Source organism: Molossus molossus, unplaced genomic scaffold (assembly GCF_014108415.1).
Source record: "Molossus molossus isolate mMolMol1 unplaced genomic scaffold, mMolMol1.p scaffold_m16_p_3, whole genome shotgun sequence".
Lineage (NCBI taxonomy): Eukaryota > Metazoa > Chordata > Mammalia > Chiroptera > Molossidae > Molossus > Molossus molossus.
In genome coordinates, this window is record NW_023425366.1 from 20,916,597 (window position 1) to 20,939,276 (window position 22,680).

At 34.6% G+C, this 22,680-nt stretch overlaps 1 protein-coding gene across 3 annotated transcripts in view; it reads left to right on the forward strand.

Moving 5' to 3' along the window:
• Window positions 1-22,680, forward strand: part of CDH10 (cadherin 10) — a 135,717-nt gene that overhangs the window by 40,852 nt on the left and 72,185 nt on the right. For all 3 annotated transcript variants that reach the window (XM_036279250.1, XM_036279252.1, XM_036279251.1), the window contains one exon: window positions 14,785-15,140. In XM_036279250.1, the coding sequence (XP_036135143.1) occupies window positions 14,910-15,140 (231 nt within the window). In that variant the 5' untranslated portion in view covers window positions 14,785-14,909. Of the gene's footprint in view, window positions 1-14,784; window positions 15,141-22,680 lie in introns of those variants that run through there.

Below are 22,680 nucleotides of genomic sequence, written 5' to 3' on the forward strand. Positions count from 1 at the left end.
AAAAAAAACCTACACCATACGCCTTTGAGGGGATGATCATTTTGGTAGATACCCTCAGAGATGTGCTTGCCTCTGATGTGATGTAGGGGGCTTAATACCTTTCTAACTGGGCTGAAGAGGTCTGTTTGCCTGCATGCATCAGAGCCCAATCAAAGAGAAACAGGAGTTTGAGGCCAAAAAAGTAAAGGTTTTTTATTTGAGAAAATGGCACCTTGTCTGGATCACAGGTAAACCGGTGTTAAAGACCTGGCTTCCTGGTGGCCTCCAGGGCATGGGATATACTGGGGGGAAATTATTAAACATATTGGCTAAAGGAGTTGGGATCTTGGGCCCTACTTACTGGCTGGGGCCATAGTAGGGAGTAGTTAATCATTGTATCAGGTCCTGATGTCAGACATGGCTTTGTTCTGTCTGGTGTCATGAGGGCATGGTCTCTAGTGTCCTTCAGCTTTCATGGTCTGGCTGAAACACAACTGAAGTCAAGATGTAACCGTAGCTTAACCAAAACTCTTGTTTCTATGGTCAACAGACCCACTGAGGCTTTGTTCTTAGACATTTTGATACTGACCAGAATCTGATATCCTCAGAGCTTAATGATGAAGGAAGCTAAAATGTCCAAGTTAATTTTATTAAAAAATAATAATAGTAAAAAGAGAAGCTTGCTTTAAAATATAGAATTCCTTTAGGCAATGCTGAGTTAGTATTTTTTTTTATCACCTGATAGTTTTTAATATTTTGGTCAGGCTAGGTAATAAAATATTTAAAGTTTTAATAAAACACTTCTATGCGAATCACAAAGCATTTGCTTTTGCTCAACTATGAACAAAACTTTCATTTGTATGATTTCCTGAAAAATTCTTCATAGCTCTGTGAATGATTCGTAATTCAGCTCCTTTTGAGCCCATTTGACTTTTTAGATATAATTTTAAAAGGTGTAACTAATGGACAGTCTTAACCACTAAAGTGTAAAATACACTATTTGGAAGTCTTAACTCACAGTTCTAATTTCTCTGTGATTTTACAAGGGATTATTAAAAAGCTTAGCAAGTAAGTCTTACAAATCTTATTTTTTTTTTTTGTAATTTATGTTCAAAATATATGTGTGAATAGAGTGGGAACAAGAGAAGCCTGTTGGAGTCTTTCATAGCCTTTGTTCTTGTAAACAATACAACTCTGTTGAGGTTGTTTCCCAAGTTGGCTTGCCCTGAAGTGTACCCTTCCCTATTTTTGTTCTGTTCCATCCGTTTATTGCATGTCTCACTCCCTTTGAGAATAACTTTCCCACCTTTGTGTGTGTCTCCAAGGGAAAATGTAATCTTCCTTCAGTCATCTAATTAGCAGAGTCTCTGTGCTGCAGGCTTGCACATCAACACCAGTGTGATGAGCCAGCGTGCTGACATCAATGAACACTTTATTAAATTACACACTCCCCCAAGCAGGCACAGCTTTCTGAGCCCTAATATTTTATGCACCATTGCACGGACACCTTGTTTTTGGAGCTGCAAGTGTCCAGGCCAAGCTGAGGATATACATTTCTGATGGGATTATGTAGATTTTTTAAAAAAAAAATTTGGCACACCGTTAGGTGTTAAATTTGGCCTATTGTTTTAACAATGTATAAGTAGCTGGAATTACAGAATAACAGAAAACAATACTGGGCATATAATTTAGGACATGTTGTTCTTTGGAACAGCAGTGTCTCAGAGTAGAATAAAGTATCCATTGGTCTGAGTAAAATTTCAAAATGGTAATCCTTTTCTGGATATAGCATATTTAGATTTATAAATAGGATGTGGTAGTATTTTCCTCTCAATAATTTATAAGTACACATTTTTAGTCTTTATTTATTCAGTAATTTATAAAAGCACACATTTTAAAATACTTTTAATTATTCAGATATTTAATACTTGATAAAGGAAAGTGCAAGGAGGGTAAATATCTTTTTGTAAAAATGACATTCACCCTTCTATGTAATAGTGATCCTGACAGGTGTGAGGAGAGATTTCATTGTGGTTTTGATTTGAAATTCCCTGATAATCAGTGACGTTGAGTACCTTTTCATGTACCTGTTGGCCATTTGGATGAACGTATAATCTACTTAGAGTGAATTAATCTTTTCTAGTGTAAAATTCTATGAATTTTGATAAATGTATACCATTATAACCACAATAATATATAAAATTGAAAGCATTTCTCTTTCCCCCCAAATTTTCCTCATGTCCCTTTGCAGTAAATAATAGGCCCTGCAACCATTAATCTGTTGTTTTGTATCCTTACACTTCTGCTGGATGAATACATACACTGTTTATAATGTTTGAGTAAGGTATCTTCTACTTAGCATAATGCATTAGAGGTTCATCCATGTTACTGCATATATCAGTAATTCTTAGGTTTTTATAGATAAGGAACATGTCGTCATATGAATGTTCCAGAACTTGTTGATACGTTTACTCATTTGAGAACATTTGGGTTGTTTTCGATTTTTGATGATAATGAATAATGTGGGTAAAACCATTTACATATGGTTGTATGTAAACAAGTGTTTTTATTTCTCCTGGACAAATATATAGGATGGGACTATTATATCAAATAAGGGCATGCTTAACATTTTAAGTGATTGCAATTTGTTTTCTAAAGTGACGATGGTATTTTGCATTCCCACCAGAAAGGTAAGAAGATTCATTAGCTCTGCATTCCTGGCAACACTTGGTAATGTCTTTTTTAAAAATTTATTTTAACAATTTTAATGCAATGTAGTGGAATATATTGTGGTTTTCATTTTCAGATTTTCATTCCATAATGGTGAATGATGTTGAACATGTTTTTATGTGCTTTTTTGCCATTTTTATAGTTTTGTACTTGTTACAATGTCTAAGTCTTTTTTCCATTTTAGTTGGGTTGTTTGTTTTTAATAATTGAGATTTATGTTTCTTAATGTAATATGAATACTTTATCAGATATGTATTTGAAATTATTTTCTCCAAGTTTTGACTTTTCTTATTATTTCATTAATTATCTCTCATAATAGACATAATATATATAATATATAATATAAAAGTATATATAGTAAATATATATGTATATTGTATATACATATATGCTTGATTTGGGATTAACTTCTTTTAACAGTTTATTAAGATAAACATTTAGATAATTGATTTGATATGTTTCTCCTTACTGAAGTTGGTATTTCATATTATACATTTTTCTCTGGGTACACAAGAAACATATTTGCGGGCAAGAATCTGTGAAGGACCGCTATAAGCTTTATGATCTTAAATGACATTTTGTTTTTCATGTCTTCTCATATAGTTTCATTATTCTTTTCTCACTGATGTGTATTCTTGTTGTTCAGAGCTTTCAAGTAAATTCAGCATTAAAAGTATGAGCACACTGTGTGTGTGTGATAGATGTATAGATATATACATATTTCCTGCTTGATTTACATTACAATTCAAGACAAAAAGTTCAAGTTGAATTGAATAGTTCTTACAACTAAAGCTGAGGAGGGCAGAAATTGATACCTCTGGTTAGGCAAAATGCCACTGTTCTTTATCACACTGTGTTCTCTGTTCCTATATCACAGATGTGTTATTTCTTCCCTGGTAGATTTACTGCTTCTATTTTTAAAAAATCAGGTAAGTTTTAGAGTTTCATTATCAAATGAATCTGCTATAATCCAAGATAAGTTATGGAAGTAATCAATGGACTGTGCTTAAAGGGTGAATATATGTGTTTACAAAAGAAATTAGGAGAAATCTTGAAGGAATACAGGAGGCTTTTATTCTAGAAAATTAGGACTTGAGACATATTCGTTGTGACTATTCTCATTCTATAGCTGACCTATGGGGAAGAGAAAGTGAGAAAAATCAATCTAAATATGTTCTTAACTTCTTTTTGATACACCCCACCCCACCTCCCCATCCACAGGTATCAAGGATTTCATCTTCCCAGGCAGTATTAGGAGACAAAGAAACAAGTTAAAATGCTCTCAAGTAGAAACTCATGTGATCTAATACTTCCTTTCACACGTACACACACACACACACACACACACACACACGACAGTAAAAGGATGCATTTCCCCAAGATGCAGAAAGAGTGTCTGAAGGAAAAGTTAGGAATTCAGAATATGATATCATATTTTCAATATATATAATCTGTGGTCTTTAGTTCAGATATCCCACATGTCAGAAATCTTCCATCTTATTTCTGCTCAGCAGTCTGGAAGCTAGCCAAGATGTCTTCTAGATAAGAGCATTAATGTGTAAGTTTCAACCACAATACCATTTATTAATTATTAAATTATGCAGGATATTTCAAAACAACTCAAGGGGAATCTGGTGACCCTAGTTATATTTCTGATTACGACACTAACTTTTTGAGACTGATCACATCACCTAGCATTACTCCTGAACCTGTTGTTTTAACTGTCAGATTAAGTAATACAATAAAAACTTTATTTCTGAAGCTCAGTTCCAAGGTACAGTGATACCTCGGTTCTCGAACGCCTCGGTTTTCGACCAAATCGGTATTCAACCAGGAGATTCGAGAAACTTTTGTCTCGGAATCCGAACAAATATTTGGAACTCGAACTTCCGAGTTGAGCCGAATGGCGTTCATTCGGCCCAGCGCGCCTTGCTTGCGTCATCAGTGTGAGTGCAGAGAGAGAGTCACGCTTTGTGGAGTCACGCTTTCCTATTGGGTTTCATTGCTTCGGTTCTCGAACAATTCGGTTCTCGACCGTCCTCCTGGAACGAATTATGTTCGAGAACCGAGGTATCACTGTACTTGATCAGTCCTGCGGTCAGGCCCAATTTCTCCATTAGGCAGAGCAGACTCCCTCCCAGCTTAGGGCCCTTGATCCTTTCAGGGAGGGGCCTATAAAAAGGTTTTAATTTCTTTAAAAATCAGAGGAAATAAAAACTTTGAGGTCAAAGACACTGTTTTAATCATGTAATATTGATATTAATATACGTGTCGTTATATGAATGCAGATGCAAGATACGTTTTCTATTGTTTTATCAAGAAAAAAGGCCCACAAAGGTGAATTGCCCAGGTCTTGTGAAAGTCATAAGGCAGTCCTGGCTAAGACAGAAAACTGTGGCTGAAGGACTAGATGATTTGGACTCCACATTGTAACAGGCCTGGGCCTAAATTTAGGTTGGAGCTTAGGCATCTTAGACTGTGCCATTCAATCTGTGTGAAAGTATATCCATTTGTGAATATATATGCTCCTTGTATTTCCCCTGTGCTTCGTACATTCCTTTCCCTGTCTGTGACCCTTAAATACTCATGCTCCATTATTCCATTTAATGGAACACGGTTCCACCCTCTTGTGTGGCCGGACCTCAGTGTAACTCCCTCACCTCTGTGCATCCAGCGTGTACACCCAGGCACACACCATCAGTCTGTCTCCTCTTACCTGTGTGTTATCTAGGACACGATTTCCTTCAAAAAGATTTCTCAGACCACCTATGTTTGCCCTAGGTGATCTTTTTATCGTTCATACTGTTAATTCTTAGATGTTGAGAATTATTTCACTTTTGTTTTCATTTGAAAGATTTCATATAGTAGAATGTGAAGCACAGAGACAGCACTCCACCCTCGTTGTGGAAAGATTCAGAGCCTCACTGACCCCATCTATAGAACAGGAATTCTAAACACACTGAAAAAAATCACACACGTGCAACAATGTGCAAGTGGTTTATATTATAATCTAGCCTACTTCTACCACTTACAAATCTAAGAGTATGTTTTAGAGTCTAGAGCCTGTACTTGGTTACTAATACCTTTAAGAGTTAAAAAATAAATATTAGAGCCCTGGCTGGTTTGGCTCAGCAGTTGGAGCGTTGGCCTGAGGACCAGAGAGTTCCAGGTTCAGTTCCCGCTAGGGGCATGTACCAAAAAAAAGGAAAAATAAAAAAAAAAAAAAATATATATGTATATATATATATATATATATATATATATATATATATTAGAAAATAAATAAATAAACCATGTATTGTCTTTTTAGTTCAGGTGAAAACTGATAAACTGATGAAAGTACTATTTAGCATTGAGCCAAGCATTATGGAAATAGAAAATCAGTTACAATCTAGTCCCTTTCTGCCCTCAAGAAGATGAAATTTAACTCACACACTGCTATTCCAATCTTATATTTTGGCTGTGGATACATACTTTAGGAGTTAATCCTTTTTTTAGGCAATGGGCCTCATATAGAGATAAGACAGACTATCTAAAAATGAGCAAATATTGAAGCATAATTCGAATTAAAAATTAGTGCCAATAACATTTTCTTACATTTAAGTCTGACCATCTCATAAATGTATATGACAAAGATGTCTTATGATTACTGTGCTTATCCTCATGTAATGACTATATTTATACTTTTAAGTAGATTTTTAATGGCCAATAATATATCTGTGTTTGTACCTTTGCTATTTTTCACAGTTGAGCGTCATGTACATGTTTCCCTTTCAGGTGTAACAGCAACAGCACACTGTGCAATACAGTTAATCCCAATTTAGTACACATTCTACACACTTATATAGTGGACACTCTAGAATGCATATTAATGACTGTTTACACACTTTTTATTAGTATATGCACAGAAGGTCTTCCTAGAAGTAACTTTGAATGTACTAATAATACATTATGTGAGAAATGACACCCATCCTGGGTAGCAGGCACTAATAAAACTCCCACGCTCACTCTCCCCATCTCTTCCTTCATTGATTTTCAGAAGCGGTTCAAGTCCTGGGGATCAAAGGAAATAGGGTACCAGATGGTTTTTATTCTAACATCTTTAAGTTAGGAGAGCATTCTTGCTGAGAGTTGCTTGCTACCAATTTCCACATAATGAAATAAATCCTAGCTACAGTAGAAAGGGACTTCCAAGAACAGCAGGTGTAATGTCACAGCTGTATTAGCACTGCTAACTTGATCGTGGATCAACTTACATCTGGGACTGTCACACTCACTGCTGAAGTTTAAAAAGGCTGCTGAGAGAGTAGCAAGAACACCTGAGTGCCGTTCTTGAGCTTATTAGCAGCATCTTAGAGAAAATGGCCGCACCAAGTTATGTGTGTCACCGTCGCTTGTCTTTAACGCTGCCATACGCTTTATCCAGCCACCGCCCGACATTTGTATGGGTTGTAGTTGGTTTTGCAAATTATCATGTTAAGATGTTAGCACATAGTATAACTGCAGAAATATTACTGGCTTGTGTGCAGGTCACATTCCTGGAGGATAAAATTAATTTCAAATGGTTTTGCTTGAAGGGGAATTTTAATCTGAGTAGAATAACAAGGATCAGAGCTTCTTGGAGTTCTCTCTATATTGGTAGTGATCTTAGCAACATATGATAACTTATATCTAAAACTAGCAAACCTTTGCTTTGTGTATTTTTTAAACAATTATTTATTGATTGCCAATTTGAGTAATGCCTTGTGTGAATTCTGTGATTTTATATAAAAATAGGATATAAGCATATAATGGGCTAAATGGTCCTTGACATGTTGTTGTGCTTTCTTCAGAAAAGGAACCAAATTTCCTTCTAATTGAAATATTGCAGAAAGGATAACCCCTTTAATCCAATTAAAATGTTTGTTGACTATGGTGAGCAAGTCCTAATATTAGCCAACTTTGGATGTAAACGTAAAATCTAGCTTTAAACTTAGAGTCTAAACAGAACTTCATATGCAAATGCATACTTAAACTAGAGTGATAAATATTAAATGTAGAATTATACATTTTCTATGAGATTAGAGCACAGTAGGTAATGTGTAGTGAACTCTTGGAAATATAATCAAGCATATGGACTCATATTATTTGAGTCTTTAGTGGAATGCTTTGATTCAATTATGTCACATAATGCTTTCTACAAGATGCATAAAATGGTATCAGTGCATAAAAGAAAGTATTTAGTATTCACTGGCTCGTTTTAATTGTATAAACACACCTGAAAAATGTACCTTTACTTCTTACTGTTGAAATTTCATTAGACTCTATTGGTGCTATGAAACTCTAAAAGGATTAAAACTGTTCATCCGTGGAGGCTTGGGTTTGGTCTCAGTAATCATTAGCATTTTCTATTATGATTATAAATGGTAAAAAGAAAAAAAGCTGGTACATTAAGATCTTAATCAACATAATCAACTGACTGAAGAATGACTAATTCCTTTTATTAGCTAAGGATGGATTGTAGCTTAATTGATCACCTGTGATGTGTGGAGACTTAATTAATAATTGAGATACGTCAAAATGCCTATTATGTTATATTCTGTGATTTACTGTCCTTGGCTTCCTATATAATAAAATTAATACATTATGGAAAAAGCAATTGCAGTAAGTATATCAGAAGAATAATGAAATCTCTATGATTGCAAAAATAAAATAAGGTTAAATGAGACAAATACTTTAAAATGTACATATAAAGAAAAATACAGTTTATAGCATAAGCCGTAGAAGAATTGACGTAATGTGGGCTGACTTGAGTCAGAAAGATTCTTCTGCTTTAAAATAATCTGGAAAGAGACTGGTTATTTAGAAATAATGCTCTGCTCTCCCATCGTTTTAGCCTTACATTTTGTTTTCCCACCAGAGAAATAAACTACATACCTAGTTGTGAGGCTCTGAATTAGAAAATGTTGTGGACATAATCTGAAGATGTTTTAGGTTTGGCGTGGTCTGCAGCTTTGCTGTTCAGTGTGTGGTCTGGTCTCATTGGCATGACAGTGGAGCTTGTAAGAAATGCAGAATTTTGGACCCTACCCCAGATTTAGTGAGTGAGAACACAGATCTTTAATAAGAGCCCCAGGAGATGTAAATATATATTAAAGTTTGAAAAGCACTGGTCTAAAGAAATCATGGGAATGTAGAATGCTAAGGGATGGTTTAAGAACTCTTAAACTTCATGCAGTATACATATTAAATTATTTTTGAGCCAATAATAAGAAAATGTGGTTTTGAAAGAATTTATTTTTTTGCTTTGTTTTGTTAATCTTCACCTGAAGATATATTTCCATTGATTTTTAGGGAGGGAGGGACAGAGAGAGAGAGAGAGAGAGAGGAGAGAGAGAGAGAGAAACATCAATGTGAGAGAGACATATTAATTGGCTGCCTCCCACAGAACCCCAACTAGGGCTGGGGATCAAACCTGCAACCCACATAAGTGCCCTTGACCAGGAATCAAACCTGCCGCCCCTCAGTCCATGGCCAACGCTCTAACAGCTGAGCCAAACCAGCCGAGCCAAACTCGCCAGGGCTGAAAGGGTTTCTGAATAATGAAATTTATTAACTGGGAATGATACTATAGAATATTATTAATTTCTTGCATTTTTATTCCAAGAAATTTTTTAACTGTCTCAACCCACTTGCTTCTCTCTAATTATAACTCTGCTTACAATTTCAAACAAATAATTGCCCTTAAATAATATTTTCTTGCTCTAAAATGTAGGTTTAATGTTTCACTGTAAGTAATCAAACTATTCAGAAAGATTCTTTTGTAAATGCACTAGTTATTTAATTCAGGAAGTGTTTACTGTCACATATATATACACAACAATGTGATATTCATAAGTGAGGGGAATTCCATGAAGTATGATCACCTAGACATGATTTGGAATTATATATTAATGGGAATGTAGTTTGTACATATAAGAAGTTACACATCAGGCTTAAAATTAGATAAAAAATTGAAAATAATGTACAATACATTTTAAAAATATCATCTGGTTTCAGATGCTGCAATGAAATAAAAGTTCAGATATTATCTTCCTAGTAGTAGACATGTTTAAAATTTTTAATTGATTTGGGTTTTGATGAAATGGGTTTTGGAAAATTAATTTAGCTGACACCCTGTAGGATATATTTTAAATAAGAAAGTTAAGGTTATGAAAACCTGTTAGTACATGAAATGAGGATGATTTAAAATGGTGTGGTGGCACATGTACATATAATAGGAAAAAAAGCTGAGGGCCGAAAAGGAAAATAGTGAAAATAAAAAAATAAAGAACAGGAGGAGTGCTTGGTTAAATGGAATTATCAAAAATGTTCTGGCCCTGGCCGGTTTGCCTTAGCGGTTAGAGCATCGGCCTGCGGTCCAGAGAGATCCAGGTTCAGTTCTCGCTAAGGGCACGTACCTTGGCTGCAGTTTGTCCCTGGCCCTGGCTGGGTCGTGCGGGTGGCAACCACTCGATAAGTCCCTTTCACGTCAGTGTTTCTCTCTCTCTCCCTCTCCCTCCCAGTCTATCTGAACAAAAAAATAAAAAAGTGTCCTCAGGTGAGGATAAAAATAAATAAATAAATAAAAATGTTCTGTATTTTGAGTCAGATTACTGGAAGAATTATTATTTGTGGTATTTATAATAAAGGAGCAATGTTTTGAAAAGGCTAATTAATAGACTCCTAGCTACATACCATTCTGAGGAGGAACTAACAGGGAAAATCAATTATTGGTTTATTTCTTATTATTTCTTTGTGTGTGTGTGTGTGTGTGTGTGTGTGTGTGTGTGTGTTGAGATCAATTATTCATATTTTTAGAAGTTTTAGGTTTCGAAGAAAATTGAGAAGGGATAAAGGTTTCACATACACCCTCTGCCCTATACATGCATAGGCTCCCTCTTTATCAGCGTCACTCATCAGAATGGTCCTTTTATGTTTTACTAAGATGTGCCTTCATCAATACATCACAACCACCCAAATTCCGTAGTTAACCTACGGGTTCAGCTGGGTGTACATTCTGTAGAACAAATGTCAGAGGAAGAATATTGAGGATTCTTTTGCTGTGTCCTCTTAACTCAGAGATTCCTTCCTCAGCCACATCCAGTCACATGCTAAGGGGACTGTTACGTCACTTCCTTGAATTGTTTTCTAACTCGGGCATCTTTTTTTAGTTCACGATTTCCATGTCTCTGCTTACAGTGCCCATCTGTTCTTGCATGCTGTCTACTTTCTTCATTAGAATCCTTAACATATTCATTTCTTTAAATTCTCAGTCTGATCATTTCAACATCCCTACTATGTCTAGTTCTGATGCTTATTACTCTGCCTCTTCAATTTGTATATCTTGCCTTTTGGTATGTCTTGTAATTTTTATTTTTCTCGATAGCCCCACTTGATGTACTGGGAAGTGGACCTGCTGTAGTAGTCGTCAGTAAAGTTGGGGTTAGGTGAGGGGCAGGCGAGCGTTCTGTAGCCCATGGTCAATACAGCTTTTAGTGACCTGTGGCTCTAGACTGAAACTCACAAGTGTTTCTCAGTTTTTCTTTCTCCTTTCTTGGGACAGGATGGCTAGAGGGAGGGCACTGGCTGAATTGGATATTTCCCTTCCCTCAGGTCAGTCAGACTCTGATAATATTGTAGCAGGTTAGCCTCTGGTTAACTAGTTTCTTCTGAGGGCGGGCCTGGTTAAGATCAGAGTGAGCTGAGGTATTTCAAAATGTTTTATTTTCCCCTCCCCTTGTCGGCAGAAGCAAAGGGGTCCTGCAGGTTAATCTCACAATACTGAGCCCCTTCTCCCGCCCTGACTGGGTCTCCCTGGAGCTATAATTTTCAGAATTGTGCACACTGAGACTCCAGCAACTTGTCAAGTGCAGTTCGGAGTTCAGGTTCCTACCCGGGTACTGGCTCTGCGTGGTTCCTGCTCGCGCGTGTCCGTGATAAGCCGCGTGTGCTTGTATTTGCCTGTCTGCCCCACTGATCTCGCAAGCAGTAATTTGTCCTGAGTCTTCCAGCTCTTGTGGATCCGAAAATAGTTCAGCAAGACCTGTATACTGAAATCTCCAAAACATTGCTGAGAACTCAAGAATGCGTGCAATCCCAATCAAAATCCCCTCAGGCTTTTACATGTAAATTGCAACGTGATTATAAAAATTAAATGCAAAAGACCTAAAATAAACAAAACATTTTGTAAAAGAAGACCATAGTTGGAGGACTAACATGACCCGATTTCAAGATTTCTAAATTACAGTAATCAAGATAGTGTGCTGTTGGTATAAGGATAGACAAATACATGAATGTAAGAGACTAGAGATTCCAAAAATAGACCCACGCAACTGATCTTTGACAAAGGCATAAAGGCACAAAAGCAGTTCAGTGGGAAAAGTGTGCTTTTCAACAAATGGTGCTGGAGCAATTGGTTATTCATAAGCAAAGCAAGGCCTTTCTGTTCATACGCGGTAACATGTACCAAACTTGATTCAAATGGACCATAAACCTATATGTGAGAAGTAGGACAACAAAAATTATAAAAGAAAACATAAGAGAACATTTTTTTTTATCTTAAGTTAGGCCCCAGCTATTAAAGAAAAAAATGTATAAATCAAGTTAATTAAAATGGAAAACATTTTGCTTTACTTATTTTTAAACATGTTACTGTTTAAGAGGACTTTATAATATAATATATAAAATACATTTTAAAGATGTTTTAATGATCTTCAATCAGTATTAATGTATTTTGCTACAAACTACTTAGGAAATTGATCAAAAATAATAGAAACGAGCAATAATGAAGAAAAGATTCCATGCATATGTGGAGTGCCAATTATTTACTAATCAGTTTTACAAATAGAATTTCCACCAACTTATTCCCAAAATATTGGTGCTTAAACTTCTAAAATAATAGGTAATGTTACAATCATATTGAAAATGATCACTGATATGTACTTCTGGCAAATAGTTTTTAAAGGTAACAAAAGAGGGATAAAATAAGAATGGCGATTGCTTCAACGCGTTTTAAAGTTTTCAGAGAGAAGGTGCCCCGAGTTACCAAACTGTCCTCTAACTCCTAGGGAACTGCGTACGTTTATAGAAAAGAACTTCTAACATTTGGTAAATGCTCCTGTTACTTAGAATCCAATCAGTCTGAGATTCTGTAAAGTCAGTGCTTTGTGATGTAAAGTCATTTTATGCATCAGGTAGTTCCTGTGCTCCGTGTGTGGCATCGCAGGACGTATTTGAGCACAGTTCCCATCTGTCACATCGTATGCTTCACGTGCTGTGGGAACTCCACTGCCGTTTAACACACTCAGGAGAAATACTGCTCTGCTGTTCATCTTACTAACACTGCACGTTTGCAGTAACCTTAAAATCTTCTTAACAATGAAACAATAGAAGTAAACAGATTGTGTACAAATCATTGTGGATCAAAGCATAAATGTCAGTGCTGGAATATGGAGACTGTATTGTTGTATTAGAGAATTAGAACTCACTCCTTGTGGTCCCCAAACTACTCTATATAACATATTTCATGATATACTGAAATAAAATTCATGCCTAACAGAAAACAAATTGAAAAAAATTTAAATAAAAAGTGATATTCAAACAATATAAATGAAGAATAAAATTAAATAATAATTTTAAAATATGTGTTTCTATTCATATATGTTGGGATATAACTACATAGAGGAAGTATGGTACTCAGGTGTTTGGATCAACTTATAATTTATTCATTCAACTGAAGTGTTAAATTGAGTATCTATGACTCAATATTCTGTTCTAGGCAATGTGAAAACAGTAGCAAAAAAAAAAGAACAAAATCTCCTTACTTCATGGGATTATAGCAGGGAGACAACATATACACAATAAATAAATAAAGCGCGTGTAATATATTGGTATATATGACATGATAGTGGTTGTTTAAGAAATACCTGCAGGAACTGTGTTCTCCTGATGGCATCTACCGAGAAATGCATTCCAGGCAGAGGGAATAGGTAGAAAGGTCCTGGGTGAGGGGCAAAGCATCTGACATGAGTTGCAGGGTGAAGTGAAAAGAGCACTTGGGCTGGAAAAGCCAAATTTTGCAGACTAGTGTGGAGGATTAGAGTAGAAGATGAGGTCAGGGAAGTGACCAGCAGTCCTGAAACCAAGTGCAAATTGTAGGTCCTTGTCTGATGTTGGATTTTATTCAAAGTGAGATGAAAAGTCGTTGGAATGTTTTGTGCAGCGATGGGACATGGTCTGACTGACAGTTGAATGGGACCTGGGATGTTTTGTTGAGAAAATAAGCGCAGGAAGGGAGGTGGCGAGCAGAAAGGGCGGCATGGAGTTCTAGCCTGCATAGTAGCAGGGGGTGTGGTTCGAAGTGGACACGTTTCCCAGGCACATCAACATGGTTACATTCTTCAGACAATAGTATTCACTACATTACAACTTGATTTGCCATAGTAATGATTTTTTGTTCTGTTTAAAGGAAATTCTAGGTGTTCCACAGACCAGTCTATGGGGAAGAGAGGAGAGGGCTTCAGCTGAAGGCATTTTTGCTTTGGTTTCGTTGTTTACTTTTATGTTCAAGCAGGATTAAATTTGAAGAAATGGTGCCACTGTTTATAAAACATTCACGTATCATTCCATTACACAACAAATGCATGTTTTCTGTAGCTTATTTATGTCACCATTTTGTTTTTTATGTTTTAATTTATGTTAAATTACTCTGGAGGAATTAACATGCAAAATCAATTTACATCTCACTCTATATAGAGATTATAATTCCTGAAAACTGTTCAAGTGCCAAAACAAAAAAAGAAAAGCTTAATATGTCCCTGCTTTAGAATGTGTTTGAAATAAATTATTTACTATTCATCTTTTCTTAAATTGTAGACATGTTACTAGACAAGTAATATTTTTTAAAATTAATCATTATTTTATGTAAAAGAAGGAAAATAAATGTTTTGGTTGCTGTTATTCATTAATCTTTGTACCATTAAGTTTTAAGTGACAGGTAACATTCATAATGTTGTCAACTGACTTTTTAAAAATGTTGTGTTTGTTTGTTTGAAGCTTTTGGAAACATGTCCAAAATATTGATGAAATGTTGGAAACCAGTTGAAACACAGTAAAATTCAACCCAATATAATAGGACTGCTTTCTCTTCATCTGCATTGGGAATTTTCAAGAAGTGAACTATGACAATATATCAATTTTTGCTACTGTTTCTACTCTGGGTATGCCTGCCACATTTCTGTTCTCCAGAGATAATGTTCAGAAGGACTCCTGTGCCTCAGCAAAGAATTTTAGGTTCACGCCTATCTAGAAGTGATGGCAAAATTCTGCATCGTCAAAAACGTGGTTGGATGTGGAATCAATTTTTCCTACTGGAAGAATATACAGGATCTGATTATCAATATGTAGGCAAGGTAAGTCTGTATTGAAATCCAAATATTTAAATTCTTTCTTTATGTGTCTTGTTAAGGAAAAGCTGAAGATCATCAAGACCATCATTCTCATAAACTTCTCTAAATATTTGTAAAGCAATAATTGTTTTGGAATACAAATTATAATTTGAAATTTCATGGAATGAATTAATATAGCACCATAAAAGAATTCATTTACTAAATTCTGTCCACTAACCCATGGATTAAGAAGTACTAAACATTGCCATTTTAGAATTTGTAGTTAGAAATCAATGATAATGAGAAAACTGTGTCATATAACATAAAAAAATGTATAGTTTACATTGCTGTTGACTTCAGTAAGGATGAAAATACATGCTTAGAAGTTATTTAATGTTCTACAAAATAAAAAAGCAAATGTCATTTAAAACATGACCTAAGGCCAAAAAAAATTGCTTATTTATGAGAAAGCATTTCAGATATTTATTTTTCTTAAGTCCAAAATGGATACATTTAGATAAATGAAAATAAATAGGAAGACAAGCAGGTAATAATAGTTAACCAATGGTGATATGATGTGTACAAAGAGGTATTATCATCCTGCTTAATTAAAAGAGTTAGTGAGGAAAATTAGATGTGTTTGGGAAAGGAATGAGAAGTGTGACATACAAGTACTGTAACAATACATAATTTTATACACTAGACTGTATTAATTTCCAGTTTTCTCTCTTGGCACTATTTAAATCTATTTGAAGTTAGATAATGTCTTAAGAAAGAATTTGCTTTAATAGTTAGTTATTATTTTTATGGACAGTCTATGAAAATATGTCAAAGAAAAAAAGAGAAGTTAAACACACCAACAAAAGGAAAGCAGATATAATCACATTTATACATCACATATTAACACTATAAAATTATGGTAAGTACATTGCTATTGGGGACTTTTGCATTAACCTAAATTTTAATAGTTTCATTCAAATAAAGAAAAGTGTGTTGATTTTAAAACACTTTGATACTTTTTTTTTTTTCATTTTTCAGTTATTTCAGTCTTTTTTTGTGTCTGGCAATAGGGGAAAGTTGACATTAAACAGTAAATGTTATATTCACTACTAGGAGAAAAAAAGAAACAGCAACCTAAGCAATATTACCAGAAAACACACAGAGGCAAACTTATCATGATGCCTTTATCTGAATGCTTAAGATCTGAGGGTTAAGATAAAGTTTATGGTTGCTGCAACTGGCAAGTTTTAGTTTATGAAAGCATCCATATGAAATATAATAATAGAAACCTGAACCATAGAAACTGTAAATAGTTTCCTTTGGTTCTTCCTAGACATAGTTGTTATTTGCTTATTTGTATCTATTTTTCCTTAATGAGGATTTAATAAATATTGGTAAATTGAATTACCCTTACTTTATGCACTCTCTCATGATAGTCAAGCTACTTCATATGTAGTTTTATTTGTTCTCTCCCCAAAGAACATGAACACTTGTAAATCAGGAACTTTACTTCATATTGCTCTTTGTTTCTGGCTGTCAGAGTAGAGCCTATTGTTTAGTTGATTGAATTGACCTGATTTGTATTGAATTGAATGTCCAGAGTCAACTAACACCACTTGGCTCTTGTTAGGGAAAACTAGTCTAGAATTTTAAATCACTGTGGGCAGTTAAAGCTGGTAAATACTTCAGATTTATGCATCTTGATATACAACTCAAGTCATACTCTTCCTTACTCTGTTTATGAAAGCAAATCAGAAAAATTTTTAATGATGACAGGCCTAAGGAATTAGTGAGATGTGTTCATCAGTTCTTTTCTATACAGTGTATGTGTAACTACTAGATTAACAGAAATATATTAGATGCTGTAGCTCTGAGTTTACTTCTAATGTGCACAGTGTCTATTTTTAGCTTATATTTTCAAGTCTATTTTGAATTTCTATCATTTATGTCATGACTTTTGAAATAGCTATTTTAAAATGTATCTTGTCTATAGTATAGTCTTATATTAATTACTTATTATTTATATGCATTAATAATTTATACAATTAAAAAACTTATTTTAGATATAAACACAAATTTTTCTATGCTGAAAAGGCAACATACAATGTAGAATATTTCAATAAACATACACTGTAATGAATACAAATTGAGGCGAAGACATATTTTCTTCATGATGTATAAACAATTAAAATTTTTTTAAAATTTAATTATTTTATTTTTGTTACAAATGTTTCTCCTTTTCCCCCCATTGACATCCTCCTCTCATTCCCCATACCCCAGCATTGTTGTCTATGTCCATTGGTTATGCTTATATCCCTAAGTTCTTTGGTTTATCTTTCCCTCCTCCTGACCCCCTCCTCTGAAGTTTGTCAGTCTGAACCCTACTTCTATGTCTCTGGGTCTATTTTGTTCATAAACTTATTTTGTTTATTATATTCCACAAATAAGTGAGATCCTGTGATACTTGTCTTTCTCTGACTGGCTTATTTCGCTTAGCGTAATGCTCTCCAGGTCCCTCCATGTCGTCTCAAAGGATAAGATTTTTCTTTCTTACAGATGCATAGTACTCCATTGTGTTTATGTACCACTGCTTTTTAATTCACTCATCTACTGATGGAAGCTTGGGCTGTTTCCAGATCTCAAAGGATAAGAGATCTTTCTTATAATAAAGAATGAATGGCATACAATTTCTCAGCTAAAAACCCATTTCTGCTTAAGATGTTAAAGCAAAGGGGAAAACCCCCTACTTTTCATTTGGTTAAAGCAGAGGGAATGTTAGGAAAAGGATATAAATGCCAATCAGAAGACCTAGGAGGTAACCTTGTTTCTGCCACCAGATTTCTGTCATTGATTAAAACAACTGTCTTCTCTTGACCTTCATTTCTCATCTATCAAATCAAAGTGTATGATTATGTCAGTGGTTATTCATTTACATATTCACTTTTATATATATTTGACATATATATTTATATATTAATATATCTTTATTTTTAATGTGATCACATGATACAAGTAGAGTATATGAGTATTTAAAAACCCATTTAGAAAAATAAAAATATAAAGAGAAGAGAGAAACAAGAAAAGAGAAAGAAACCCCAGGAACTTAATTATCACTGTCACAACTTGTTACGAAGACACCAAGCCAACCAACAATGTACCCAAAGCATTTCTTTGTTCAGCTTTCAATGACCAAAAAGCATTTTTATCTAAATAATTCCATGAAATACATTCTAAGCCAAAATATATTAGGTTTCAGTTATTATTTTCTTTTTGGCAAGATAATCACAATGCTAATCTTTTAAAAATGTCCTATATACAGGAAATACCTGCTCCCCCCTTTTCACCTTCCAAAGCAAAGGGTTTGCAATTTGAACTTCAAGTAATCTACTTCTGCACTGTTGTCATATTGCAAACCTTATATGAGCAGATTCAAAATTCCCAGTTTAAGATTTGAGAAACATTATTATTATGAACAATTTTTTATTAGTTTAAGGTCTTTTTACATGCAGTGTATAATCATGGGCTCCCATTGCCTGATTCAGTTTTGCTGGATAGATAATTTAAAATTTTCAGGTTTCCAAATATGCAAATTAGATAAATTATGACATTAAACTAGATACTCTTGAATTTAATTTTAAGTGTAGCAAATACAAAATTCTAAGTGAATGACTAATTTTATTTACTACACAAAACTTACCTGTGTTTTATGTAATAATTATTTTCATTTGGAGAAAATAATGTTAAAAATAGATTCTTAATCAAAATTAGAGACTGAGAAAAATCCCAAAACACCAAAAATTTAATAATATAATCGGGCAACAATAAACCTGTTTCTGAGTCAGCACAGTAAATTAATTTGCTCAGAGAAGTAAAAAACATGATATATGTTTAAATAAGTAGGATAACTGTCTATATTTTTCGACATAATGAAAACATACACCATCCAGAGAGGAGAGATATTCTTGGGGCTTCCAAGCCATTCAGACCTAATGGTGTGTCAATTGATATCATCCAAATACAGAATACATGTGGCACTTACAGTCTTAAATTGTTTGTAAGTCTTGCAGAGTTCTCAGTTCTTTCCCATTATTGAAGAACATAAACCATGCTTGATTATTTAATCTCATATTCCTTTTGTTGAAGAATTGATGACATCCTACAGCTAGAGCAATCATGGCTGCTTTTTATTTTAGCAGATTAAGAATAATATAGGTATTGTCTGGCTGGTGTGGCTCAGTGGTTGAGCATCAACCCGTGCAATAAGAGGTCACCAGTTTGATTCCTGATCAAGGCACATGCCCAGGTTGTGGGCCAAATCCCCAATGGGGGGCATTCAGGAGGCAGCCAATTAATGTTCTCTCTCATCGATGTTTCTATCTCCCTCTCCCTTCCTCTCTCTCTAAAATCAATGATGTAAAAAAAGTTTTTTAGAAAAAGAATAGTATAGGTATTTATCATTTCCCTTTACTCAGATGATTACCCGAGCCCCTCTTCATCCAGAGGTTTATGGTCCCCATAGTTTACAATGGCATTGTCCTTCTATGATTTATAACCCAGGACAAACCTTCTTGCCCCTTCTTAAGTAGCCAATGAAAATTATCTCCCTTTTCCTAACAAGTTCATTTTCTTCAGAACCAACTACTATTATTTACACAAGATCTTACTGATCACTTGACTTTTAAATATTTCATTTTGTACTTTCTGACTCTAAACGTCCCATTATTGAAAATGATAGAATGAGTCATATATTCTTTGGTCTGTCTCACCACTATACCTTTAGTACTGTCATATTTGCCCACGTATCCCCTAAATGAGCATGAGTAGGTAATTTTAGGTAGAAAAAGTCCTGGATGATTATAAAGACCTTCCTATGAGAAGACGTTTGAGCATTTAGATGAAACAGTATTCCCTGATAGGTAAAGATCAGTGAATAAGGTGAACCTGTATGTATGTTTGAAGGGAGTTGTTACACTAACCCTCGAGCAAAGGGTAATAACAGCATTTAAAATAGAGACGTGCCCTGCCGAACCCTGATCTTTCCTAGGCAGGCCACCTCTTGGTCAGTGCCAAATAAATTTAGAAAATCTTTACGTATGACTTTAAAATATTCAAATTCAAATAAAAAGTTTAATCTATAATTTAACCCATCATTTTTCAAATATAGAGATTTAGGGAATAGAATCATTTTATAATGAAGATATGTGAAAAATGAATAGATGACTTTTAGCAAAAACTCAAGATATATCTCCGTAGATGAAAAATGTATTCAATCACACATGAATTTGCTCTGCAAAAGGTATCTCAATATAATTTATCAGTAACAGGTGTGTGTGTAATGGCCACAAAGCATGGGAATTTATTATTATGGTATTATGAATTTCTACCAAAGCCTTCTTATTTTCTTTCTTGCAGACGATTTATAATTATATATTGAACTAAATTATGTCCCCATTGTATTGAAGAATAATGTTCTTTTCAGTAAAGAAAATGAAAACGTGGAATGTGTATTATTGGGTTTGCTCATTAACGTCTCACTTGGTATATGTTCATATTCTCAGTTGCTTCTCACGAAGAGATGATTAGAAGAGGGGGATCACTTTAATACGTTTCCTGAAGTCAATTCTTTAACACTCAGTTAAATTTGTATAAACATTTTCTTATATAATATTATTTAATATTAATATTTTATTGTATTACCTTGCTAATTAGATGATTGCATTTTATTGCTTCTGGTAATTGTAACTAAAAGTTAAAAAGAAAAACATGTACATTTCCAGGTCAATGGATAAAATTTAGAAAAGGAAGCACTATTTTTAAATGCCAATATCAAAGATAAAACCTGTGGTTCTCAGAACCAGTGGTAAAAAGCATTTATATAAATTTCACATTCCTCCTTGGTAAAGTTATTTTATTAACTTCACCTTTAAAACTATACTTTATGTATTTATAGATTACCAAAAAAACCTTTTAATTTTAGAATTTTAAATTAAGATATTAAATTTCAGTGCAGGATTATTTTGCCAACTAGGAAACTGAGCTATGATAATGTGTACCAATATAGAAATTTTTCTAAAGGAACATTTCCCATTTTGGTTGTTGCATAGCTTAAATCGCATCACTGACCTTCTCCACTCCATGCTGTCTTTTCCAAAAACCCCAAAATAGCTCCAAGAACACTGAGTTTTCAACTTTTCTTGTCACCCATTCTGTCACTATTTACAAACCAGCAGTCAAATCGGCACTGAATTTAGTCTGTATGCGGTTGCTTCTCCTGAGTCCAGCCGAGCAGAGGGCTGGAGGAGGTGTGAATCAGGAATCTGTCTCTGGGCTGGCTGAGCAGTCTCCTCACGCTGCTGCTTCTGACAGTTTAGACATTTAATCAGGGATCACTTGCCTTTGTTATGAAATATGGATATTTATTAGTGTATATGTGGGCAATGGTATCTTCAGTTTTGTTCATCTGAAGGTATTGTTGGCCTTATGTTAAGAATTTAATACCTGTGGGTGTGGAATTTAAGAATGGCAGACACTTGAGGTAACATTTCTCTCTCCTGGATTATTAATAGAGTGTTGATTTTGAGAAATCAGCTGACAGCCTGGCTCTTTTTTTGAAGATAATTAGCCTGTTTTTGTCTGAATTCTTTCAGGTTTTTATCTAAGGGTTCTCTGCTTTGCTTCCATATTTTTAATCTGGCTCAGAATATGGGTGAGCTCCAGACTGCGGTCATGGCCTCCTGGCCAGTGCTTTTCCCTTTCCCTTCAGCTCACTTACACATTTTCTTGTCTTTATTCCTTTATCTTTGCTGTGGTGAAGTAATTTTCTCTCTAGCATGAGCAGCTGGTTTTTTACTGTTTACTGTTTGTATGTTGAGTCTACATTTTGGGCCTTGAATTGTATATCTATTACCCCAAGAGGGCAACAGCTGAAAAGCATATTAATGTATTCTCATAGAAAAAGTAGCTTTGTGACCCGTTGTTCCACTTAGCGATCTAGGCTTCTACTTCCCATTAGATTTGGTTCTGGCATCTTGTCTTGTCTTTATTACTTTTACGGAACTTTTGTTCATATTCTCTCCGGCAATTAAAATTGTTTTCAACGTAAGTTTTTCCCAAATAACCTCTACTGTCTCTGGTTATTTGGAATGGAAAGCTCTAAGAATTTTATTACAAGTTGCAAACATATGATCACTAGAATGTATATTCCACTTAACCATTTGCGTATGTCCTTTAAAGAGATCATTTGATTGTTTTTATGATGTGCAATTCTTTTTCTGTACTTGGCTTCTAAGATTTTTGCCCACACTGGTTTCTCTTCTTCATTGTTTTGTTTTATCTTTAAAATGTTTACATTCTACACCCAACTAATTTAGTTTTTATCTGCCTTATTTAAACAAAGACATTCTCTTATATAGCCACAACACAACCATCAAGGATAGGAATTTAACATTGATAAATTACAAACATCAACCTCAGACCCCATTCAAATTTTGCCAGCCATTCCAATAACGTCCTTTGTAGCAAAAGCATGCAGCTCACAACCATACATTGCATTTAGCTGTCATGC